At 35.7% G+C, this 27,639-nt stretch overlaps 2 protein-coding genes across 5 annotated transcripts in view; one reads left to right on the forward strand and one right to left on the reverse strand.

The window, feature by feature from the left end:
- Window positions 1-4: 4 nt before the first annotated feature.
- LOC123562380 (tRNA methyltransferase 10 homolog A-like) lies at window positions 5-26,538 on the reverse strand. Of its 3 annotated transcripts, none has more exons than XM_053537250.1 (7): window positions 26,432-26,538; window positions 10,467-10,674; window positions 9,810-10,008; window positions 8,848-8,991; window positions 4,601-4,747; window positions 1,409-1,514; window positions 5-914 (listed from the first exon to the last, which is right to left on the reverse strand). In XM_053537250.1, the coding sequence occupies exons 1-7, from the start codon at window positions 26,445-26,447 to the stop codon at window positions 415-417; spliced, it is 1,320 nt and encodes a 439-aa protein (XP_053393225.1). In that variant the 5' UTR covers window positions 26,448-26,538; the 3' UTR covers window positions 5-414. The 3 variants fall into 3 exon arrangements, with proteins under 3 accessions (XP_053393225.1, XP_053393224.1, XP_053393226.1); XM_053537249.1 differs by lacking the exon at window positions 26,432-26,538 and adding an exon at window positions 26,133-26,304; XM_053537251.1 differs by lacking the exon at window positions 26,432-26,538 and adding an exon at window positions 26,133-26,278 and having other exon boundaries at window positions 9,843-10,008.
- A 136-nt stretch (window positions 26,539-26,674) lies between these two features.
- Window positions 26,675-27,639, forward strand: part of LOC123564602 (microsomal triglyceride transfer protein large subunit-like) — a 52,415-nt gene continuing 51,450 nt past the window's right edge. For both annotated transcript variants that reach the window (XR_008369946.1, XM_045358304.2), the window contains exon 1: window positions 26,675-27,063. Coding sequence is in view for 1 of the 2 variants with exons in the window: in XM_045358304.2 (XP_045214239.2) it covers window positions 27,000-27,063 (64 nt within the window). In the remaining variant the exon portion in view is untranslated. The remainder of the gene's footprint in view (window positions 27,064-27,639) is intronic.

Here is a 27,639-nt window from a genome sequence, read left to right on the forward strand (position 1 = left end):
ACTGTTTCATTTTTACTATGCTTTATTATATATATTTGATTTCTTGTCACAATTAATGTCATTTTTCAAGAACAAAATATTATATTCACTCAGATTTAATTTTTAACAGACGTTACGATCTCACCCCACACTGCTTGTGTAAATCAGTGTGAAAACAGTGAGCAATATGGAGCTAATTTGTTGAAAGATTCTTTTTGATATTGATCAATGAAAAGAAAGTTACTATCACTCATTACTACTGGTATGTTATTCTGATAGGTTGTACTGCTCTTGTACCTATTCATAAGAGCCTATTCCCGAGACGAAATAAAACATCAGTGGTTTATAGTACTAAACTATCCAGTTTTTCTGTTGTAACATTCGATTACTCTTCTTTTATGTTTTTACTAGATTACTATCCTACTAGATTACTATCTAAGTCACAATTACAGGGTCATCCTTTTCTACTGCTTTCTTTTTTACACTTTCACCATCATTATTTACATGTTTATCCACTGATTCCCTTTTCACACTGTCACAATCAGCGCTTGTATGTTCATCAACTGATACCCTTTTCACACTTTCACAATCTGCGCTTGTATGTTCATCAACAGATATCCTTTTCACACTTTCACAATCTGCGCTTGTATGTTCATCCTCTGATTCCCTTTTCACACTTTCACAATCAGCGCTTGCATCTTCAGACACATCACTATGCAGCTGTTTACTCTGTACTGTTTGTGTTGCACTTGTTTCCAGCTGGTCGTCATTGCAATCACTTTCAGTATCAATGTTTTCCTGAGATGCTGATATATTTTTGACTATCTCAGAGGAACTTGGTGGTTTCAATACAGCTCCTTTCCTTGGTGGTAACACGGTATAAAATGCTTTTTGCCAGTCTTTTGTTTCAGTATAATGTAATAATATTTCAAATACTGAAAAGATAAATAAAAAAATATTGTTACCAGAAAATAATATTTTCAGTCTCTTGTTATGTTTTTCACCTTATTTTATCTATCCACCTATCTTATCTAAAGAAAATGGACATAACATGACAATTAAAATAATATGTACAACTAACAAGTGCATGTATATGTATTTCATGACTAAGAGGCATGTACTGGCTCTTCCCTCCCAGGAAAGACGGCTTTACTGTATCGGTGCTATACATTGGGTACGTTAAAGAACCAGACTGTCATATTCGCAAAAAGCTAGGCTAAGTTAGCCAGACAGGCCTGTATCTAAAAAGGATTTCTCTCTATCTGTTCTGGAGGCTTTATCTCACTCTAGTCAGATCGCTCTGTGTCTGTCTAGCAGAGGATGAATTTTGTGCCCAGTGTGGCTGCAATTGCTATATGTAAAGCACCTTTAAATAATGATAATAATATTTCTATTTGTACATTATGAGAAAGTACGTAAAGGTACAAACCATGATTAACAGTCAGTACTTTTCTTGTTTTCATGTCAATATAGTCCGATATTGGTAATTGAGCATGGGCAAGACCCTTTTCTTCAGCCAGCTTGTGACAAAGACCCTGAAAAGAAGTCTGACCTTGGATATGGGGCATATGCTAGCCTTTTCTCTACACTGACACACAAAATATATTCCAGTGCCAAATGGCTAGCAGATAATAATATACACTGATAAAGTGTTTAAAAAAATCAGCAAACATCAATATTTCTCTTTTCATGTATCACACTGATACATGAGGCAATCAATTCCGTCAAGTAATGTTTCAAATTCTTAAGTCAAAAGTAACTGTCTCATCTGAAACAAAAGCTTTTTGTACTATTATTAGTGGGCTTTAATTTTCCTAAAATAAAATCAAGGGCATTATGTGTCTGTAAATTTATGTTTCCGCATTTATTTGTTACAAAGAAAAGTTTTATTTCATGTCTGGATATATGTATCAATCCACCTGCCTGACATGTATTGTTACCTAAAAGATTAGTGTGAAGTTTTAACATAGTATCTGCAATGGTTGAAAACACTGTATTGTACACTTTGAAAATACATAAATTAGAAAGGGGCATAACTCTGGAGACCCTGGAGGTAAAGTTATACATCATACTAACGTACACTGTCACCATGAGCATTTATGGCCAATAAAGGAGACATTGAAATTTATTAAAACTTTAAACCAAAATTTTTGAAGTTAAAAAGGGGCATTATTTTGGAAAAATTGCAGGTAGAGTTATGCATCTTGTCACACTAATGTACACTGTCACTATGATTGAGGCAGAGTTTCAAAACACTTCAACAATACTCTAGACAGGGACAGACAAAGGTGTGTTAATTTCCTTATCTGTTTTGACATTTCTCCTAATGAAAGTGAAAGTATTGTGTGCCTTATCTGTACTATTACTGATAATGGGTGGCTAGTTTGCTGATGGACAAAGGTGTTTTCATTTCCTTTTTGTCTCCTAATTAAACAATGACAATGATTTGTCTTATATGTACTATAATTGCTATCAGCTGGCCAGTTTATAACTTTTATGATTGAAACATCATGGCACTAAGCTGCACTGATGCTTTTTCAGGTCAGTGTAATGTAGCCTACAGTAATTTGAATTTGATAATATAGAAATATGTCTATTATTGTGGATGTGATAACAGAATGACAGCAAGATGTACTCTTTGATGTACAGAGGGGTTCTCACCCAGCAGTGGTGAAGAGGGCAGTGCTCCTATAGTGAAGGTTCAGGCCCCCCTGCTGAAATTGATATTTAGCAGTTTGCTAGAGGTAAAGACTAGCTCTTTTGTGAGTTCTTTTTCACAATCTTTCACTATCTTTTGTCACAGGTAAATGGGAATGTTCTCAAAGAATGAATGTTAAAGAAGGAAACTTTATAACTTAATTCTCCCAGAAGTATAAAATAACTATTCCTAGTGGGTTAAGATATTAGTAACAAGAGCTCGTCGAACACGAAATGCCCTCCTTGATGCATTCAGTAATTGCACAAGGGACAGAAATTATTTGCTCACTGTAAACAAAAATTCTACTGTTCTGGTTCAATGTGACATTGACCTTTGACCTATTGACCTCAAAATCAACAGGGGTCATCTGCTGGTCATGATCAACCTCCCTATTAAGTTCAGTGATCCTAGGCCCCAGCGTTCTCAAGGTATCGTCCAGAAAGGGTTTAACTGTTCCGGGTCAATGTGACCTTGACCTTTAGCCTACAGACCTCAAAATCTATAGGGGCCATCTACAGGTCATGACCAACCTCCCTATCATGTTTCATGATCCTAGGCCCAAGCGTTCTCGAGTTATTGTCTGGAAACGGTTTAAATGTTCCGGGTCACTGTAACCTTGACCTTTGACCTACTGACCTTAAAATCAATAGGGGTCATCTGCTGGTCATGATGAACCTCTCTATCATCTTTCATGACCCTTGGCCCAAGCAATCTTGAGTTATCATCCGGAAACTATTTAACTGTTCCGGGTCACTGTGACCTTGAACTTTGACATACTGACCTCAAAATCAATAGGGGTCATCTGCTGGTCATGACCAACCTCCCTATCAACTTTCATGATCCTAGGCCCAAGCGTTCTTGAGTTATCATCCGGAAACCGTTTAACTGTTCCGGGTCACTGTGACCTTGACCTTTGACATACAGATCTCAAAATCAATAGGGGTCATCTGCAGGTGATGACCAACCTTCCTATCAACTTTCATTATACTAGGCCCAAGCGTTCTTGAGTTATCATCCGGAAACGGATTGGTCTACATACAGACCGACCGACCGACAGACATCTGCAAAACAATATACCCCTCCTTCTTTGAAGGGGGGCATAAAAATTACACAAAATATGCAATAATACTTCAGTAGGAATAACAGACAGACAATGCTTAGAATATTATTAAACTACTTCATAGTATTTTATAGTTTTCCCCATTCTGCACTTTAATTTCAACAGAAAAATGATGCAGGCTTCAAACAACTATTATATTATAGTATAGCAGGGGGAGCTCCCAATCCCCTGTCCTTCATGAAACCCCTGTGTTAGTAATTAGACAGATATGAGCTTGCATGTTATTATGTGTTAACGTCGCAACCGCCATTAGTTTATATGGACTACTTAGGAGAACCCAGTGCTTAATTAAACGACCTGGTAAAAACCTCTAGCACTTGTTCACTGAAATCTAGCCAAGTTTGAACATGATAGCAAAAGGAGTCACACTAACCATCGAGGCCTGCATGTACGTAACAAGTTTAGACACTGTATACGTAAAATACTGCAATTTCTTCGAGTCAATAAATAGTTAGAAAACTCATTTATAATGAATGGTAATTAGAACCTCTGTGTGAATGAATGGCTATGTGAACCTTCTTGATAATGAAAGGTTAACAATACAGCCTTTATAAGAAATGTTTATGGGAACATTCTGTGTAAGGAATTAAGAAAATTTCCTTTATAGTAAAAGTTTATGAGAACCTCTTTTATGAGGTTGAATGGTTATGAGAACATCCTTTATAATATTAAGGAATAGTTAAGGAAATCTCCTTTGTAATGAATAGTTATGAGAATCTCCTTTATAATCAAAGACAAAAATGTCTACACAAAGTCATCAGTTTTAAAGACGCATGGATACCTTATGAAAGTGTCTTCTATACCTTATGATGGTTATGATCCACAAGACCACCTATTACATAGACTTTGTCCTCTTCTAATGTTTGCAAAATGTTTGTAGATTCACTTGACAAGTATACTATTGATGACTTTTCAAACTTATCGGTGTAACTCTCTGAATGAAATCTGATCTGAAATGTAAAATAATTACCTATTAGAGTGTTTACATAGTTAAGTGTTAACTGCATTAACATTTTGATGCCAGTGTACATATGGCCAATGAAGAAATGACCAACTATCTTCCATAAAAAGGTCACAGTAATAGTTAATGAAAATTAAACCTAAGATATTTCTAACACTTTTCTTTGGCTTTACAGTTCTATCAAGGAAATGAGCTGCAAAAATACTACACAATGATGACACCAACAACAAGAGGGCCATGATGGCCCTATATCGCTCACCTGTTATCATTGCACTTGAGGACAAGAAGGTACTCAGAAAAAATATCTAATTCCAAAGGACAGGAACAACAAAGGGAAGAAATTTAACCAAAAAGAAAAAAAAATTCTTACAAGGTATAGATATGTCAAAATACACCTAAAAATTGGATGTACCATCCATGTTGTACCACAGGAAAGTGGTCTCGGTTTTTCCCTATGGCCAATAATAAAAAAGTTACTAAAAATAAGCTATTTATAGTAACGTAAAAGGGAAGTATTTAAAAAAAATTATTGAAAGTGAACAAAAGAAGGATCTGCCAAATAAATCTGTTGACATAAATGAAATTTCAGATCAGTATCTTCATTAGTTATGGAGATATACCTATTTTAATTTGAAACAAGCAAATTCGATGAATTGGTATCCCCCGCCGAAAGGGTTTGTGGTGAGGAATGGCAAAAAGATATATCCAGCAAAAAGTTAAGGATGTTAATAAGAAGCAAATAATTTCATTAGTCAAAATCAATTTAACAGAAAACAAACGTTTAATTAAAGAGTACATAATAAATGTATGATACTTTGATCCTGACTAAAGAATTTATTTTGAATGGGATATGCTTACTGTAATAAGCTTAGCTTTTAAAATTAAATGCAGTTAATTGAAATATGAGCTTGAAGTTTAACTGGAATGAAATATTGTCTTTGAGTGGTTTGGCACCAGGTGTTGCTGTTTTACATGTACATTTGAACTTAAAAGATCAGATGTCCTTAAGAGAACACAGGTAAGATATCTTGAACATGGCTGAGGGCAAGGTTTGTGCAGTCACACTTAACATGTGAAGGTTTGAACATTTAAAAAAAAAAAAAAAAGGAATGGAAATATATATATCTATATTAGATATATGTTATATTTATTTTTTAGGGGGTTGGGTGCAGGGAACGGGAGGGAAACAAAATTTTACATGTTGATTATAAATATGATTGAAAATTAAAATGAAAAAAAAAAAGGTAAAGGGTGAATTGGAGGGGGAGTAGGGGGAGGCAGAGGATGCATGATCAGTGGTGGCATGACTGGGTGGAGAAGTGAGGTGGGGGATGGTACAACTTGGAAGTTTGAAAAAAATCTAAAATAAGAAATGAAAAAAAAAAGATTTTTGGGGGAGGGGGTGGGGAGGGGGGTTGGGAGGGGGGGGTGTGACCAAGGCAAGTGGGTGACCAGGTGTGGGTGCGCAACTTCACATGTTTATAATAAATGTAAGAAAAGAATGAAAGAAATTTAATGAAATTCTGCCAAATGGTAAGTTTGTTATGTACAAATATGTGGATTTTTAGACAATTAAAGGGCAATAACTCTGAAGTTACAAAAAGAAATCCGTACAAAATTGTCTGTGCACAACCACATTATAGTGCTCTAAATTCTGTTAAAGTTTCATAGTTCTAGGTCAAATATATCAAAAGTTATGATGCAGAAATTGGCATATCAATAGATATAGTACCCTATATATTTAACATTAGAAACTTCTAAGGGCCATAACTCTGGTGTTACTTGGGCAATCTGTCTGAAACTTGATGGGCCCCATAACCTCATAGTGGTGAACATGTATATGAAGTTTGTTTGGAAAAAATCTAAAATAAGGAATGAATTTTTTTTTGGGGGGGGGGGGGGGGGGGGGGGGGGGGGGGATGGGGTGATCAAGCTAAGGGGGTGACCAGGTGTGGGTACACAACTTCACATGTTTACAATAAATGTTCATGGAAAAGAATGAAAGAAATTTAATGAAATTCTGCCAAATGGTAAGTTTGTTATGTACAAATATGTGGATTTTTATACAATTAAAGGGCAATAACTCTTAATTTACAAATAAATCCAAATGAAATTGTGTGTACACAACCACATTATGGTGATCTAAATTCTGTTTAAGTTTCATAGTTCTAGGTCAAATATATCAAAAGTTATGATGCAGAAATTGCCATATTTATAGTACCCTATATAGTTAACACTAGAAACTTCTAAGGGCCATAACTCTGGTATTACTTGGGCAATCTGACTGAAACTTGACGGGCCGCAAGAACTCATTGTGGTGAACATGTATATGAAGTTTTAAATAAATATTCCCAACTATTTCCTAGATATGGCTCCGGACGGACGGACGGACGGAAGGACGGACGGACGGAAAGACGGACGGACGGACAACGCCAAAACTATATCCCTCCGACTTTCGTCGGGGGGATAATAAAGGGAGGTAATTTGACATAAAATCAGTCCATAGTTATCTACCCTGATTGTCTCAGTCCAACTAATGACAATAATGAAATTTCAAATAGGTCCTATAAGTACTTACTGATATAAATCCATTTTGATTACAATCAAGGGGGTAATCAGATATAACTCTGAAACGTACGATTGGATCTGATTCATCATGGAATCCAAGATTTATTGTTGTTGAAGATATTTTGGAAGTTTGTATCAAATAAAACCTTAAATGAAGTCTCTATATGGCTGCAAAAGCCAAAATAGGTAATTTTAGACCTTTAAGGGGCCATAACTCTGGAAGCCATGATGGAATCTGGCCAGTTCAAGAAAGGAACCGAGATCTTATGGTGACACAAGTTTTGTGCAAGTTTGATTAAATTCAAATCATAAATGAAGCTGCTATTGTGCAGACAAGATCAAAATAGCTAATTCTGGCCCTTTCAGGGGCCATCACTCTTGAACCCATAACGGAATCTCACCAGTTCAAGAAAGGAACCAAGATCTTATGGTGATACAAGTTGTGTGCAAGTTTGGTTAAAATAAAATCATAAATGAAGCTGCTATTGTGCAGACAAGGTCAAAATAGCTAATTTTGGCCCTTTCAGGGGCCATAACTCTGGAACCCATAATGGAATCAGGCCAGTTCAAGAAAGGAACCAAGATCTTATGGTGATACAAGTTGTGTGCCAGTTTGGTAAAAATCAAATCATAAATAAAGCTGCTATTGCAGGGTTCAAATTTAGACAAGCATACAAGCTAATTGCTAGTGGAATTTGAGAATAGCTAGTGGGCTTGGAATGTACTAGCTAATTTCAGCTAGTCAATAATATACCAAGCAAATGTCTTCAAAGCTTTAATAAAGTTGGTTCTGCAGGTATACATTTTTCTGCATGAAAGGAATGTTATCATTTGTGTTTATAAATGATATTTTTGTAATCTCTGATATAATGCATAATTGCAGCTGGCATTAAGTTAAAATGGAAGGCTTTGACTTTAGCTTGTTAAGTGGATAAAAATGGCACTAGCTATTTTAAGCTAACAGAATTTTTTTGTGTGACTGGCTACTTACAGAGATTAATCAGTAGGTTTTGCCAGTAAAATATTAATAAAGTAATTAAATATTATAGTTTAACATTCATGACATTAGCCGGTATCTTTTCATTTTAGCTAGTGAACAAAAAGGGCACTAGCTACTTTTAGCTAGTAGAAAATGTTGCTAAATCTGACCCCTGTATTGTGCAGACAAGGTCAAAATAGCTAATTTTGGCCCTTTCAGGGGCCATAACTCTGGAACCCATAATGGGATCTGGCCAGTTCAAGAAAGGAACCGAGATCTTATGGTGATACAAGTTGTGTGCAAGTTTGGTTAAAATAAAATCATAAATGAAACCACTATCGTGCATACAAGAAATTGTTGAAGCACCTACGCATGGACGGACGGACTGATGATGGACGATGGGTGATCACAAAAGCTCACCTTGTCACTATGTGACAGGTGAGCTAAAAAAAAAAAGCATCTATGACATAATAATGTAAACAATGTATTCAGCATGTGAAAATATTCATAAAGCTGAAAATGTAGATCTACAGATTACTTACATCCCAGCCTTTGTAGTCTCCAATATTTTCAAGCCGTTCTTTAGTCTTCCCATTTACACCACAACAATAGAACTGAAGAGGATTCTCTGCCCTTCGGTTTGCAGAATAACTGTACTGGAGTTGTTTCACTAACATTTTTATGTCCTAAAAATGAAATAAAATATATGGATCTTTAAATCAACTAGACAAGATATGTTAAGTCAAGACATTTTAGCACACTTCGGGGTGGGTAACAGAATTTCTATCCATCTTTATCCAAAACAGATAATGCAAAGTAACCTAAAGGGAAGTAACTCTAAGAAGACATATAAACTGAGGCCAGCAAACATTACTGAAAAGTCAAACAGGCAATTACCAGCCACAAGGGAAACTTTAAAATCTGACCTCCACAACCCAAAGATATTTTGATCCTGCCTGTAAAATGGTTAAATTTTTTTTTCATTTCATGTTTTTACCTGCTTTTATCAAATTATGTCAGTTTTATCCATACAATGTCACACTCATTGAGCAATGTCATACACTAAATCAGAACATTACAATGTTAATACTGGTCTAAATGTAAATCAGTTCTTTGTGATTTTTAGATTTTTTACATGTTAACACAGTGGAGAACATACATTTATGTTCTCGTGTGTATTTATACACTTCTATTTCTTACTGAATTACATTTTGGAAAGAATTTCTTATTTGTTTATAACTATTTTCTCTTACATAAAAGTACAGTTATGTTATACTGAAAATTATAAAATAAAAATCCCACTGTTTGAATCTGTGAAAGTTATAAATATAACCCATTGTTATATTTCAATAATCTACTGAGAAACATAAAATATAATCTGGCATGTTTTCCATATTTGCATACAACAATTTCCTGATTTTCAGTAATCTAACAAAAGTCATTATTATGTAGATGTTATATCAAAATTATTGTCCGTATGAGAGTTTTATCTACACTGATATACCTTTTCAGCCATGTAGTCATCAAAATCACAAACCTTTTCAGCCATGTAGTCATCAAAATCACAATCAACTACAACTTTGATTTTACAGTTGGACTTTGACATCTTGTTGTGGCGTAGCTGCTTTCTGGTTGGTCCAACTTCTTCTCCTCTCTCTCGACATGCTCGTTTTCGCGCTTTGTGGCGCTCTTTTTCCGCTTTCCTAAAGATACCAGTAAATATTTTTCAATCAACACTGAATCTTTAGTCCTCAAGCCTTAGAAGCTCACCTCGCTTTTCCTTTTTGAGGAGAGGGAAATTATTGATATATAAAGATTCCACTATGATTTAAATAGAAATGTTGTGTGATAGAATACTAGCTCCTACATGGTAGGTTTGAGTCCATTTAAAATTTCCGTGCAGTTTCTTATTCTCATCTGTTATTCTGGCATTCTTCAGCAATAAGTGTAGTTCATATGAGCAATGGTTTCCATAACAACTGAAGAATTCAGAGGAACCATAATCAAACAGGAATTACCAATGGTTATTAAAGGTCTATAACTTACTGTTTTCACAGTCTGTTGGTGAAAATGGTAGTATGTTTGGTGTGCAGTTCTATTCTGTCATTAACCTGTAAAAGAATCTACTAAGACATGCAAAAAAATGTGGAACAACTAATACCTTTTTTGTGACTTAACTTGTTCCCATTTTTCCTTCTTTTTCAGCTTTTTAAGTTGTGATTTTGAAAGAGTTGCACCCCCTGTTTCAGCGACTTCAGCTTTATTTTTTCCTTCTGCTTCATTACTACCATCCTCTTCAACAGTAATAGCTCCTGGTGCTGTATGAGCCTTGTCATTAATGTTTTCCCTTTGTGTTTCCTCTGACATTTCTAAACATGGATAAATACAAAATGTTTAAGAAAAACTGCTACAAAATAACTCAAGTTTCCATTTATAACTGTAAGCTGAGAAATATCACACAAGCCAGGGTTTTTTTTCGGCAGTTTTATTCGGCTATATTCCCAATGCCAAAAAGTGTGTATTTTCCCAAAATGAGCGCAAAAATTCCCAATCTACATTCTGAAAAAAATTTCATCAAAATTGCACAAACACTGACCAAATTATGGACAATTTTGTAATGGAAGTATGTTAAAGCGGTTGTACAATGTGAAACAAGTGTATGAGAAAGTGCTTAAACACATCCTTACTATATCCTATGGGACTAAATATTTCCCAATTTGGAACATTTACGCGTCAAAATTCCCAATTTTGGAGGTATAGGCTATGTTCCCAAATTAGCTAGAAAAAACCCTGCAAGCCCGCCCGCTTAGCTCAGTAGGGAGAGCGTTGGTCTACGGATCGCGGGGTCACGAGTTCAATCCTCGAGCGGGGCGTATGTTCTCCGTGACGATTTGATAAAAGACATTGTGTCTGAAATCATTCGTCCTCCACCTCTGATAATTCATGTGGGGAAGTTGGCAGTTACTTGCGGAGAACAGGCTTGTACTGGTACAGAATCCAGGAACACTGGTTAGGTTAACTGCCCGCCGTTACATGACTGAAATACTGTTGAAAAACGGCGTTAAACCCAAAACAAACAAACAAAACAAACAAACAAGAGGGCCATGATGGCCCTATATCGCTCACCTGTTATCATTGCACTTGAGGACAAGAAGGTCCTCAGAAAAATTATCTAAGTCCAAAGGACAGGAACAACAAAGGGAAGAAATTTAACCAAAAAGAAAAAAAAAATTCTTACAAGGTACAGATATGTCAAAATACACCTACAAATTGGGGGTACCATCCATGTTGTACCACAGAAAAGTGGTCTCGGTTTTTCCCTACGGCCAATAATAAAAAAGTTACTAAATATAAGCTATTTATAGTAACGTAAAAGGGAAGTAATTAAGAAAAAAAAATATTGTAAGTGAAGAAAAGAAGGATCTGCCAAAAAAATCTGTTGACATAAATGAAATTTCAGATCAGTATCTTCATTAGTTACGGAGATATACCCACTTTAATTTGAAATAAAGGGGGGTAATTTGACATAAAATCAGTTCATAGTTATCTACCCTGATTGTCTCAGTCCAACTAATAACAATAATAAAATTTCAAATAAGTCCTATAAGTACTTACCGATATAAATCCATTTTGATTACAATCAGGGGAGGTAATCAGATATAAAATAACTCTGAACCTATGCTTGGATCTGATTTGTCATGGAATCCAAGAATTATTGTTGTTGAAGTTATTTTGAAAGTTTGTATCAAATAAAACCATAAATGAAGTCTCCATATGGCTGCAAAAGCAAAAATAGCCAATTTTGGACCTTTAAGGGGCCATAACTCTGGAACCCATGAAGAAATCTGGCCAGTTCAAGAAAGGAACCAAGATCTTGTGGTGATACAAGTTTTGTGCAAGTTTGGTTAAAATCGAATCATAAATGAAGCTGCTATTGTGCAGACAAGGTCAAAATAGCTAATTTTGGCCCTTTCAGGGGCCATAACTCTGGAACCAATACTGGGATCTGGCCAGTTCAAGAAAGGAACCGAGATCTTATGGTGATACAAGTTGTGTGCCAGTTTGGTAAAAATCAAATCATAAATAAAGCTGCTACTGTGCAGACAAGGTATAAATAGCTAATTTTGGCCCTTTCAGGGGCCATAACTCTGGAACCCTTAATGGAATCTCGCCAGTTCAAGAAAGGAACCAAGATCTTATGGTGATACAAGTTGTATGCCAGTTTGGTTAAAATCAAATCATAAATGAAGCTGCTATTGTGCAGACAAGGTCAAAATAGCTAATTTTGGCCCTTTCAGGGGCCATAACTCTGGAACCCATAATGGAATCTCGCCAGTTCAAGAAAGGAACCAAGATCTTATGGTGATACAAGTTGTGTGCCAGTTTGGTAAAAATCAAATCATAAATAAAGCTGCTACTGTGCAGACAAGGTCAAAATAGCTAATTTTGGCCCTTTCAGGGGCCATAACTCTGGAACCCATAATGGAGTCTGGCCAGTTCAAGAAAGGAACCGAGATCTTATGGTGATACAAGTTGTATGCAAGTTTGGTAAAAATCAAATCATAAATAAAGTTGCTATTGTGCAGACAAGGTCAAAATAGCTAATTTTGGCCCTTTCAGGGGCCATAACTCTGGGATCTGGCCAGTTCAAGAAAGGAACCGAGATCTTATGGTGATACAAGTTGTGTGCAAGTTTGGTTAAAATAAAATCATAAATGAAACCTCTATCGTGCAGACAAGAAATTGTGGACGGACGACGGACGATGGACGAAGGGCGATCACAAAAGCTCACCCTGTCACTATGTGACAGGTGAGCTAAAAACCCTGCAAACTGGTATTGGCAAATTTTGAGACTTACTGTGGCAATTTATCACCTCAGCATGTAAACCAAGAAGTGTCACCTTTGTTTGTTCTTAAGCTTATTTATTGTCACCACTAGTAACCTATACTGGCCACTCCTCCAGAAGGCTGTCAGTAATGTTAGTTGGAGGTTAGTGTAAGATACTGATGATGTTCCAATTCCAAATGCTTCCCTGGTTCTTTAGCATTCCAGGTGTAATAGTCTGTTGTAAATGCTCATAGTCGGTTGTAAAAGCTCATAAGAGCTTATGTTTATATGTTGCTGTCTTGCCGACTCAAAAAAATCTTATGTTATCTTATCTTAAAGCTCCCATAACCAAGACTCTTATCCCAAAGTTAGTTGGGTTTTTTTGGAGGGACAGTATCTTGAATTCATGACCCCTAGTTTCATAGTCAATGCTGCATCTGCCCTAACTGTATACTGACAGCATGCTTGGCTATTTGAAGCCCTTCCACCTAACACTAACTTATATACAAAAGCTTTAGCAAAATTTTCTAAGCTGAAGAAAACTGTAAGATGGAAATATAGAACCTCAGTCAATATGGTCATTTCATGATGCCAGTTTGAAAGCATTACCATTTATATGCAAAACATTCACCAAAATTTATAAGTGGAAAAGGGGCATAAATTTGCAAAAATGTAAGCCAAAGTACTGTTGTTAAACCTGACAAGTGAAGTCATCTCATGATGCAAAGATATCTGTAGAATTTGGGAAAAAAATCTTATGTTCAGCTAGAAAGCATTCACCCTCATAAATTCAGAGAAACCTAATTACATGCAATTCTGATGCAGACCTTTTATAATAACCAAAATTTCTCATTTGAAAACAGGGCATAATTTTAACAAAATAAAAGTTACAGATATATGACTTGCCACCATGTGATGTCACCTCATGGTACCAAAGACATGTGTCAAGTTTAAAAGTTGGCCTAGCAGTTGCTCAGAAGCACGCCACCATGGAAAACTTTCACCAAAATTTCTAAGTTCAAAAGATGTATGATTTTAACAAGAGGCCCAAATGGGCCAAATTCGCTCACCTGAAGAGACCTTCACCATTTGACCTTGGCTCTGACAAAGTTTGCTGAACATCTTTTAAGAAGTTCATTAATGTAAAAGTTATTTAAAGTTGTTTTTTTCTTCTATATGTGACTGTGACCGCTCAAAAATGTGTAGCCATTAGATAAAACTTCAAGATTTAAAGTTTTATTTTCTTTTCCTGTTTTTAGCTGTGGAACAAATTTTGGGGATGACCTTAAAGTGATGCTACAGAAGCTCCATCATTCAAGCGGTTCAAGAGAAGTTTTTTTACTTTCAGCTCTTATGGCCCCTAAAAGGGGCAAAGTGCTCCATTTTAGTAAGATTGGAAGAGGACCTTACTATGACACTACAGACCTAGTTTGATAAAGGTCCAACCAGTGTTACATGAGAAAATGTCATTTAAAGGTTTTTTTTTCTATGTTTAACTCTAGCGGCCCCTAAAAGGGCCAAACATCTCCAACTAACCAAATTTGGTAGAGGACTTATCAATAATGCTTTAACCAAGTTTGATGAAGTTTCATCAAGCATTTCATGAAAAGAACTCATTTAAAGGTATTTCTATTTTTAGCTATAGTGGCCCCTACATTGGGCCAAGCATCCCCATTTGAACAAAATCAGCAGGGCACCTTATGATGATGCTTGATGAAGATCCATCCTGTGGTTCATAAGAAGTTGTTTAAAGGTATTTCTACTTATAGCTATAGTGGTCTCTAAAAGGTGCCAAGTACTCTCATTTGAATAAATTTGTTAGAGGATGTTATAATGATGCTCAAGAACAACTATGATGAAGATCCATCAAGTAGTTCATGAAAAGAAGTCATTTTAAGGTATTTCTATTTTAATATCTAGCAGCCCCCTAAAAGGGGCAAAGTGCTCCCAGGTGCATAAAGTTGGCTGAGCACCTTACAACAATGCTACGAATCCAGTCTGATGAAGATCCGTCAAGCAGTTCATGAGAAAAAGCCATTTAAAACTATTTCTCTGAAAGAAATTAGGAGAGGACCTTATAACGATGCTACAGACCAAGATTGATGAAGATCCAACCAGCAGTTCATGAAAAGATGTTGTTTAAAGGTTTTTATATTTTCAGCTCTAGCAGCCCCTATAAGGGACCATGTGCCCCAATTCAAAACAAGAGGGCCATGATGGCCCTATACTGCTCACATGAGTTTAGTTGCTTGCTTGAACAAATTTCTTTGCTAAAGCTTCAAAAACAAACATGTGACCACCCAGGCATGGCCTATACTGACCCCAGGGTCATGATTTGAACAATCTTGTTAGAGAACCGCTAATGCATGATATCTATTAAATATCTAAGCTCTGGACTTTATGGTTTAAGATGAGAATTTTTTAGTACAAGTCTATTTAAACCATGTGCCCCTCTCCCCCACCCGGCGGGCCATTTTTAACCCCAGGGGAATAATTTGAACAGTCTTGGTATAGGACTTCTAAATGATGCAACAAACCAAATATTAAAGCCCTAATGTGGTTTTGTGCATGAAAATTTTCAAAGTTTTCCCTATACAGTTGAACTCCGATGGCTCAAACTCGAGGGTCCCATGGAAATTAGTTCGAGTTTTCCATTGTTCGAGCCATCAAAATGGCGGCCATTTTGAATTTGTGAATTTGGGAGCATGATGTGTTACAAACCTTACATTGTAATATATAGTCATATTGTACCTAAATGTGTGTAATATAACTATGATATGATGATAAATAAAAACAAGAGCACCACCTTGCGGGTGCAGATGCTCATCTGAGTTTTTTGTCTCTATATATTGTCCTACCATGATTTTCTAAGTCAAAAAAGGGTCATAATTCTTGCAAAAAGCGATGTAGAGTTATGATACTTGTTGTACAGAGTCAGCTTTTAATGGCGAACAATTGCTCCAAGTTTTAAAGCAATAGCTTTGACCGTTACAGAGGAAAGTTGACCTAAACATAAAACTTATCCAAGAAAATCTGATATTTTCTAAGTCCAAAAGGGGGACATAATTCTTGCAAAAAACAGGATGGAGTTATGTTTCTTGCTGTACAGAGTCAGCTTTGGATGGTGAACAAGTGTTGCAAGTTTTAAAGCAATAGCTTTGATAGTTTAGGAGAAAAGTTGACCAAAACATAAAACTTAACCAAGAAATCTGATTTTCTAAGTCTAAAAGGGGCTATAATTCTTGCAAAAAAGAAGGATGGAGTTATGATTCTTGTTGTACAGAGTCAGCTTCTGATGGTGAACAAGTGTTGCAAGTTTCAAAGCAATAGCTTTGATAGTTTAGGAGAAAAGTTGACCTAAACATAAAATTGATACACGTATTTTCTATGTCCAAAAGGGGCCATAATTCTTGCAAAAAGCAGGATGGAGTTATGTTTTTTGCTGTACTGAGTCAGCTATTGATAGTGAACAAGTGTTGCAAGTTTTAAAGCAATAGATTTGATAGTTTAGGAGAAAATTTGACCTTAACATAAAATTTAACCAGGCAACGCTAACGCCGACGCCGATCAAGTGATGACAATAACTCATCATTTTTTTTCTCAAAACATCAGATGAGCTAAAAAACGAATGCTGAAATATGCTTTATTATTCATTTTCAAACATGACATACGAGGGGTTTTCAATAAATACACGGAAATGTGCTCTCAATTCTTCATGTATCATGAAAAATGAATGAAACTGCTACATATTAATAAATGTAGATTAGGGAATACCGAGTTGAAATGACAAAATTATGTTTTCATTGGTTAAATAATAAGTAAATACTAGTCCCCATGGCAACGTCATGTGACATCATCCGGCCCAATTTACGTAAGCGTGTAAAAATTATGCATATTAAAGGGGAATCTTGGCGAATGTCAGGCAGAGGTGTGAAAAACTTTGTAAACACAAGTCATTTCGGTGACAAATTGTCTGTTCGACTCAATAGGTGTAATTATCACTGTAATTAAGCCGAGGGGACCACCAAATGAGTTCGAGAGTTCGAATTTTTGAAGTTCAAGAATCCAAGGTAGAGCTATATAGAATAAGGAAGGAATAAATTCGGGTCGAGCGATCCTGGGTGTTTGAAAGATCCGACTTCGAGCCATGTTCAACTCTGTGTGTGTAGTCTAAATAAACCATGTGACCCCAGAGCGGGGCCATATTTGACCACAGGGAGATAATTTGAACAATCTTGGTTAAGGACTACCATAGAATGCTACATATTAAATATCAAAGCCCTAGGCATTGTGGTTTTGTACAAGAAGATTTTCAATGTTTTCCCTATATAAGTCTATATAAACCATGTGACCCCCAGGGTGGGGCCATATTTGACCCTTGGAGGATAATCTTAAAAATCTTCGTAGAGGACAATTAGATGATGCTACATACTGAATATCAAAGCCCTAGGCCCTGTTGTTTTGGACAAGAAGATTTTCAAAGTTTTTCTTTATATAAGTCTACATAAACTACATGACCCCAGGGACGAGGCCATATTTGACCCTAGGGAGATCATTTGAACAAATTTGGTAAAAGACCATTAGATGATGCTACATACCAAATATCAAAGCCCTAGGCCCTGTGGTTTTGGACAAAAAGATTTTCAAAGTTTTTCCCTATATAAGTCTAAATAAACCATGTGACCCCCGGGGCGGAGCCATATTTGACCCTAGGGGGATAATTTGATCAATATTGGTAGAAGACCACTATATGATGCTACATACTGAATATCAAAGCCCTAGGCCCTGTGGTTTTGGACAAGAAGATGGCAACCGGAGTTCTGTACGGAATTCAATTTTTTAAACAATTTTTAAAGAAGACCATCCAGGGAACATCCCTGTGAAGTTTCCTCAAAATTGGCCTGGTGGTTTGGGAGAGATGCTGTTTAAAGGAAAGTGTGGCCGGATGCCGGACAGTCAGTCTGACGCCAGACGGTGAGTGATCACAATAGCTCACCCTGAGCCTAAAAAGCTGATAGAGAAGCCAACTGAATAAAGCTGGTTGAGCACCTCATATCAATGCTATAAATCAAGTTTGTCAAAGACAAGTGATTTAATGGCGTTTAAATATTTAGCTGTAAATTTAAATAAAATACAACCATGTTTGTGTAATTCATAAATAACAAATTATTATGATTCATTGAGCCTATGCTTACCTTGCATATCTTTAACAAATGCAATTCTAACTTCTTTCAAATCTTGTTCACTTTCGTTTGCTAATTGCCATTTCATCTGCATTATTCCGCTTATGTTTTTGAAGCAAAACAACAAAACGTTCCAATTGCCAAAAAATAAAGCAAAATGAACAATATTTAAAATAGTGCCAAATTACATTAGTAAAGGCAGATGCCAGGGAAGGATAGCTTTAGTAAATCATTTGATATAACTTACATGCATGTGGTTGTATTTTATTCTTAGAAGCTTTTGAATGGCTGTTTAGTTGTGACATTTGCATCGCCACAATAGTTTCTGACTGACAAAGCTTAACTGTTAAATCTTGTCAATGTTTAAAAACTTATTTCTCAGAAATGAACATTGGGATGTAAATGATCTACCTGCAAACTGAAAAATAATATTCAATGCCAGGGTGTTGTTGGCTTGTTGATATTTGGCCATCTATTTCTTAGCACAGGCATGAATATCCAACCTAGGATGAAAACAATATGACCAGACAGATAAAAAAAAACCCTGTTTTCATCCTAAATCAATCCAAAATGAAAATTATGTGGTGAAATATGAGCCCCTTTCAAATGATTTATATCTACACAAGGGTGGTATATATCATTTGAAAGGAGCTCATATTTCACCACATAATTTTCCCTTATGTAGTTGCCTTACTCATTTGTAGAGCTGTCATCGACAGAAACAATATCGATGTACCGATAATATTTTTTGGCTGATCGATTATCGATACACATTTAAAAATATCCATACACTTACAAATAAATAGATCCACAAAATCTCTAAACAAGAGCTGTCCGTAAGACAGCGCGCTCCGCTATTCGGCAATTTGACAGTAAAATGAATATATGTACCAAGGGGCATAATTCTGTCAAGAACACAAACTTGAGTTACTGGGACTGTGGGATTTTTACTACACATGCAGATGATGATGGTAAAAATATATTTTGAGTTTCAAGTCATAACCTTATATAGTATCAAAGTTATTTCCAGAAAACGAAGATTGTCAAAAAATTTAAGCATGAAAGGGGCATAATTTGGTCAAAAATACAAATCAGAGTTATGGGAATTGTTACCACTCATGCAGATGATGATGATAAAGATACAGTTCAAAATTCAAGTCTTTATCTTATACTGTACTAAAGTAACATCCAGAAAGCGAAGTTTGCCAAAAAATTTAAGTATGAAAGGGGCATAATTCTGTCAAAATTCTGTCTGAGTTATGAGGCTTGTAACACACATTATAAAGAAATATTTTCAATTTCAAGTCATTATCTCTTAAAGAACCAAAGATATGTCTATAAACAAAGCTTTCAAAAAAAATTTACATGAAAATAATTCCAAGAATAAAACCTTCATGACCTTGACCTTTGGTATAATGGACCCAGCCCATGCACATACCTTGTTTGTATGCTGGACAATGTTTATGTGAACTTACAGTAAGATATAAGCAATAGCAACAAAGATATGACACAAAAGCAAAGGTTGCCGAAAAACTTTAACCTTAAAAATAATAAGTATAACATCTTGGTGACCTTGACCTTGGGTATAATGAGCCCAGCCCCTGCAAATACTTTGTTTGCATGCTGGACAATGTTTATGTGAAGTTACAATAAGATATAAGCAATAGTAACAAAGATATGACAGAAAAACAAAGGTTGCCAAAAAACTTTAACCAAGAAAGCTCACGCCGATGCCAACAGCGACACAGTCCGAATAGTGGAGCTAAAAAGCTTCTTCTTTCCAACCCGAAATCCTCGTTTTTCCTGCCCAAAAGTACTTTGCTCGGTAAATGAAGTTGACAAACTGTCAGATCGGGTCATGTCTAAACTCGCACCATAGCCATAAGACAGAATATAGTGTAATACAAAAACATATGTAATAAGCAGTCAAATATACGTGCACAAAACAGCTAAATAAGTGATAGTCTGTTACTGACTGGCTCATATAAATGTGTGGAAATCGATATATCATTGTATCATTGATATCTGTCTTCCAATATATCGTCAATATGCCTCAGACCGAATCAATGACAGCTCTACTCATTTGGCTTATCGGTATGACTTATTTTACGATCTGATACTTTATAGCTCATCCCTCTAAGCCTTACCCGTATCTGCATTTTACAGTTTGGAAAACAAAGACATTGAAAAATCCAAAAAAGTCATAATGAATTTCGCGCCCTGTGTGGCTGCATTTGCGCTTAGACAAGCTTACTGTCGCTGAGTGGCTGCTTTTTAATTTCTGACTTTTCCTAACAGAAATATGCAGATTAAATTTGGACGCGACAGAGACAGCGACAGCGACAGTCAAAAGTTATCAGGCTGTCCCAAAACGTCCTAATATTTGGACTACTTGTGTAGATGCTATATATACATAACTTTCATTTTGGATAAATCATATGTAGCATTATTTGGACATGATATTGCATTGTCTGCATGCAATATCTTGTCCAAATATGTCAGTAAAAAGCTATAGGAGAGATTGCCGCGATGTCACGCATAACATTTGTTTATCTGGTGGTGGGCAAAACAAATGTTTTTACATCGTTTGTGTATGAGGTCGGAATTTTTATTTTTTTATAAATTTTTCGCTCATTTATAGTTTTTTTAAAATTCAAAAGATTTGAAATACTAACAATTTTCATATTTTCGTATTCAAATATCTTCTTAAAATTAATAACCGTTTTGAATGACATATAATTTTAATAGCGCGCGTAGTGATGTTCAAAACTATTAGAAAAACAGTGTTAGTTAAGTGTTCATAATTAATCCATTTTATTTCGAAATAGTAATTGTAAGTAATTAATAGCAGGGCTTCGGAAATTTGCCGGTTTGTCGGTTTTGGACCGATTTTTGACTTTTCAGACCGATTCGTGAAGTGAAAAAACGAAAAAAATCGGTCCCGTAAAAATGGAGAAAAGAATAAATTTCGGTCTGATATCACAATACACGATCACCTGCCAAGTAGGAAATTGTTGGTCGCACCTTCAGATAATCAAAAAACGTGTCAATCGGTCTGATTGTCACTTTGATAATCGGTTCGTAATTAGCGCGTGACGCAATCAGTGCTCGCGCGGCACATCCTTTAATGTTTGCAGACAGCCGACTGCGGTGTATTCATCATTTTTGACTGGTTTCCTAACGTTTCTGACTCGATCCAAATCATTTCAACGGGGATTCACTTCTTTTATTTAGAATCCGATGGATGGATTATTTCAAAAGGCTATGTTTGATCACGGTAACAAACAAATGGTCGCTGCATTTAATCAAAGAGCTATAATTGTACATTATAGGTATTTGATTTAATGAGACATCACACGGAAAACCGATAAAAATAATTTTTATAATTACTTGATTTGAAAAAATTACATGATTCATTTGTTGGGGCTCCAGTTGAAACAAATGCAGAAAATCGTCTTTGCAACCCGACTGTACAAAAAAGAAAAAAAATGGACGGGCAACCACGAATGATAAAGAAAACCGGAGTGGCACTGTTTATCAAATCGGTCTTTTAAAAAACGTTTCAAAATGAAATTTTGTTTACATCAGAAGAGAACATATAACTTTATAAAATGTAGTTGCTTACTGAAGTACAACGTAAGTGAAATGAAATATCCGTGGCCAACCCGCGTGACGTTTTGGTACTATACATGTGGGAAATTCGATCTCAGCGTTCAAATAATGTACACATTCGGTCCGCGGCAGAGTATTCTTTAAATACTGAGGCTGTTTAGCAGTGACTATGTGTCGTGTTACTCACTTTGACGCATTGTATTTTATAGAATTCCGTCAAAGAATGAGGAAACATCACAAAGTATCTGCCGTGTATACGGTATCGAAGTCACGTGCGTTGGCTTTTAGACTAGTTACGCACACGGTGTCAATGCCTTGTATTATCTCGGAAAAACATCGAAATTTAAACAAAGTAACGATCACACATAACACTGAATAAATGTCTTCATTGTATGGTAACGCGCGGTGACTGGTAACTCAGTTTTAATGCATGACATGCTTATTTCTTTACCCTATCACGTTTTACAAAATATGTAATATTGGGAATGCGGTGGGTGGGGTAGCGCCGATGTCAGGATTTTCGTTTCGGACCGATTGAGTTATCAAAATTTCCGGAGCCCTGATTAATAGGGGATGAAAATCCCCGAGACGGTAACGTCCGTATATAGTTATTCGTCTTTGTTGTCTGCATATACTGAGGCATATTTTTCGATGATTTCCAGTTCCGGTTTATGTACACACCGCAGACTGGTTGTCTGCATGAACATCAGAGCACCCCGAATCAGTCACAGAAATTCGTAAACCGCGCAAACATGATTCTTTTACTTCTTTTTCCTAATGAAAACTGTACATGCACTGAAAAACACTTGTAAAACAGTAAGGAAGTGTAAAGGCACTTATGTTTCTGCGTGGAGTGCAAACAAACAAGAACAAATCCTAAATCCAGTGTGAAGATGCGATGAATGACGTCACCGTCACAAAGTATGATATTCGCTGTAATAGGTATGATGACACTAAATGTTCACTGTCTAGAGCGAAGTTTCACTTTCACTTTCTTTTGAGTGTTGAATATTTCTTTGTAAGTGGATACATAAAAGATAAATCCCCATGCTAGGTGGTGCCTTAATTCATATTAAATTGCTTATTTTATAACCTTTCCATTGATCAAAAAATTATTGATATAATTTGTAATTTTAAGAAAGTTTTAACAGTTAGAAAAACATCACTGTTTACAAACAAGAGGGCCATGATGGCCCTATATCGCTCACCTGTTATCATTGCACTTGAGGACAAGAAGGTCCTCAGAAAAAATATCTAAATCCAAAGGACAGGTACAAAAAAGGGAAAAAATTTAACCAAAAAAAAAGAAAAAAATTCTTACAAGGTATAGATATGTCAAAAAACACCTAAAAATCGGAGCTACCATCCATGTTGTACCACAGAAAAGTGGTCTCGGTTTTTCCCTATGGCCAATAATAAAAGTTACTAAAAATAAGCTATTTATAGTAACGTAAAAGAATAACTAAAAAAAAAATATTGTAAGTGAACAAAAGAAGGATCTGCCAAATAAATATGTTGGCATAAATGAAATTTCAGATCAGTATCTTGATTAGTTACGGAGATATACCCATTTTAATTTAAAATAAAGGGAGGTGATTTTACATAAAATCAGTCCATAGTTATCTACCCTGATTGTCTCAGTCCAACTAACAACAATAATGAAATTTCAAGTAAGTCCTATAAGTACTTACCGATATAAATTCATTTTGATTACAATCAGGGGAGGTAATCCGATATAAAATAACTGGAACCTACGACTGGATCTGATTTGTCATGGAATCCAAGATTTATTGTTGTTGAAGATATTTTGGAAGTTTGTATCAAATAAAACCATAAATGAAGTCTCTTTAATTTATGGCTGCAAAAGCCAAAATAGCCGATTTTGGACCTTTCAGGGGCCATAACTCTTGAACCCAAGATGGAATCTGGCCAGTTCAAGAAAGGAAGCAAGATCTTGTGGTGATACAAGTTGTGTGCAAGTTTGGTTAAAATCAAGTCATAAATGAAGCTGCTATTGTACAGACAAGGTCAAAATAGCTAATTTTGGTCCATTCAGCCCAGGCCATAACTCTGGACCCCATTAAGGGATCTGGCCGGTTCAAGAAAGGAACAAAGATCTTATGGTGACACAAGTTTTGTGCAAGGTTGATTAAATTCCAATCATAAATGAAGCTGCTATTGTGCAGACAAGGTCAAAATAGCTAATTCTGGCCCTTTCAGGGGCCATAACTCTGGAACCCATAAAGGAATCTCGCCAGTTCAAGAAAGGAATCAAGATCTTATGGTGATACAAGTTGTGTGCAAGTTTGGTTAAAATAAAATCATAAATGAAGCTGCTATTGTGCAGACAAGGTCAAAATAGCTAATTCTGGCCCTTTCAGGGGCCATAACTCTAGAACCCATAATGGAATCTGGCCAGTTCAAGAAAGGAACCAAGATCTTATGGTGATACAAGTTGTGTGCCAGTTTGGTAAAAATCAAATAATAATAATAATAATAACGACTTTATTTATAGTGGATAACATATTTGGCTAAGCCAATTTACAATATGGTCCACATATACATGGCTTTATACAAACACGGATAAAATTATGACAAAATAAAACACACAAAGTTATATGTTATCAGAAAAATAATATGAGAATGAAAGATTATATACAATACAGGACAACTGAAGTAACTATTTACAATGAAAATGGAGAGAGATGGTAGAGACAGTATTTCCTGACATTTAATTGCAATTATGACTTATTGTACTGTCAGAGTATTGCCACTGAAGGTACGATCTTTTAAATTTCTCCAGGGTGTCTGAAGAACGTATATATTTAGGTATGTTATTCCAGATAACTGTTCCAGAATAGTGCAAAGATTTGCGAAAACTTTCTTTTTTGGCATAGGTACTACTAGTTCATCATTTTCTCTAGATCTAAGTTCACGATCGGATGTTTGCTTTTGAGTAAAATTTGAAGTAAGATAATTAGGACATTGGTCATGAATCGATTTATATACTAGGATTGCTTTTTTGTATTTAATTCGGTCAGAAAAATCATAAATAAAGCTGTTATTGCGCAGACAAGGCCAAAATAGCTGATTTTGGCCCTTTCAGGGGCCATAACTCTGGAACCCATAATGGGATCTGGCCAGTTCAAGCAAGGAACCGAGATCTTATGGTGATACAAGTTGTGTGCAAGTTTGGTTAAAATAAAATTATAAATGAAACCACTATCGTGCAGACAAGAAATTGTTGACGGATGCACGGACTGACGACGGACGAAGGGTGATCACAAAAGCTCACCTTGTCACTATGTGACAGGTGAGCTAAAAACATGGACGTTCGGCGAATGCCCACCTGATTTCTAAAAATAGAAAATACAACGGATTTGTATACAAACACGATCTTTCCTATACATACAGTAATCGAACGATAATTTGATATTTGCAAACAAACGCAGTCGACCTTACTATTTACCAGTTTAGGTAAATCACGCATAGACGATATGGATTAATATCTCAAACTAAGACTCGATGAACGAAGTACTGTGTTAGCGCAATGGGTTAGGCTGCTAGGTATGACACCTGAGGTCTGGAGTTCAATACTGGGTTGAAGTATACTTCTTACCTTTTTTCAGCATAGATACAATACCGGTTTTTCAACTGGCTTTAAAAATAATATGGTAATACAGCATACACGGGTTCTTCCTGAACGTCAAAGTTTTACTGATGGAATGTAAGTACATTACCCCCACATTAAACACTAAAATACCATTCCATAGCTCGAAATGGCAAACATTGAAAAAAGCTTCTGATGAGCGATTTCATTATTCTGAAATGGACACAGCCGACGATTCTGCAACAGATACAGCGGACAAGCCGGAAATGAAATGAATTTTAGATATTAAAACAAGTTAAAACAAAATAGAAAAAATAGAAAAAAAGAAACAAACGTAATAAGAAAAAAGGAAAAAAAGAAAACAATGAGAAGACTAACTAAGAATCAAACTGAAATAAATAAAAAAAAAGCAGGGCTACATAAAACTTTTCCTTAGAAAATAAACCCCTTGCACATTTCGAATTTGTGTTGTTTCACACTGCATTTGAAAACCGACAGCTTAGCCACCTGAGTTATTTGCCAATCAAGTAAATGTTGATTTCTATTTGACAAGTATCATGATTTCCTATCTAATTTAGGTGACTTTTGACAAACCTAAATTATCTGTCTTAGTCTCGCCTGACATTTTCGCGCCATTTTTATTATCGTTCGCCGACTGCAGCTAATGTTAACTTGTTGAAATCTCTCCGATTGATTTTGACTACACGCTATTGTCCGAATATTGCTTCAGTCGACACCTTACGCAATTCTACTTAGATATCATTCAAAACCTATTGACATTCCATCTCCATCATTTGTAAATTGTAATTACACATGACAAAATCAGGATTTTTGCCTATTTCGTTACATTACAATACATTAATCTATTTTAAAATAAAACGAGCAAAATTTACCGATGGGCGCTGACATCTTGGATCTCGTTATATCTCGCGAGATGTCGTCTGCAATTGACAAAATTTGCACGAGACATTTCCCACCGATTGTCGTGCCCCAGGGTGCCTATACATAGATAATTTTACGTAATTAATTCATACTTACCGTAATCCATACTTTTGATGGCCAGGAAGTGATTTGACACTTCGTTCTTTGTTTCATATTTTGTTTACGATCAGCTGTTCTGTTAGTGAGGCTACTGAGGGGAGTTTTAGAAGTTTAGGATGCTGGCAGTGTTTGCATGAATTCTGGATTTGGCATTTCATTTTGTTAATTTTTGTTGAAAAGTTATGAAAAATTTTTTTATCAATATAGTTTGCCCTTTGTATTGGTACTTTGTTGCAACATTTATAAAGTTGCAAAGCCACTCAACAACTGACACATCAGTGGTTTAAACATTCAGTGATAATTTTATCACTGTAAGTAGGGGGCATGTGAACCTTGGACTTGAGACTTGATACAGCAGTGTGGTTTTGTTTTAAAGAGGAAATTTAATACATTCTTGTGTGTTAACTACACATTTACAACATGGCAGCAGAATACAGTTATATAGTGTATATTTACTTCTTATTTGCTATTTTAGCATTACAAGGTATGTTGTTATTTTTTTCAGTAATTATCTTAACTCATTTGTAACAGAATGTTGAGTAAAACTTTTGTTTAGAAGTATTTGTTGGTAGATAATTATGCATTACTTAAGTTCAAAGTTACATAACTTGTTCATGATTAATTTCACCCTAGATTTTAACCTGAACTAATTATACCATTCTTAGTGTTTCCTGCAGACTCTAAAAGGGGCATGGTGCTTCCCTTGAAAAAGGGCACTTTTAATGCGCGGTTAGCACTGAAAGGGCATTCGTCTAAGTACGCTTGCTGGCATCATTTTACAGACACCATTTTACATACTATTTTCACATTGCATTTGAGAATCTTTCATATCTCAGATATGGGGTAGATATTTTGTATTATTCCTTAGGTAATGTTTACCATACTTTCAAATATTCTTATTTTGTTACCAACATGAAGTGCTGGCTTGCATTTTCAGAGACAGATATCAGGTGATAATTTAATAAGCAACAAGTTTTATTGAACAACTATCAATGCGCAACTTTATTTTGTCAATCATCACATACCATTTCACCATTGAATTACGTTAAGAGCATAGGCA

This window comes from Mercenaria mercenaria, chromosome 2, assembly GCF_021730395.1.
Source record: "Mercenaria mercenaria strain notata chromosome 2, MADL_Memer_1, whole genome shotgun sequence".
NCBI classification, from domain to species: Eukaryota; Metazoa; Mollusca; class Bivalvia; order Venerida; family Veneridae; genus Mercenaria; species Mercenaria mercenaria.

Coding starts and splice junctions, on each gene's coding strand:
- LOC123562380 (XM_053537249.1), bottom strand. CDS start 26,163: ATGTCAGGCGAGACTAAGACAGATAATTTAG. Junction 4,748..8,847: donor GAGACTACAAAGGCTGGGAT/GTAAGTAATCTG, acceptor TTTACATTTCAG/ATCAGATTTCATTCAGAGAG. Junction 915..1,408: donor AGTACTGACTGTTAATCATG/GTTTGTACCTTT, acceptor TTATCTTTTCAG/TATTTGAAATATTATTACAT.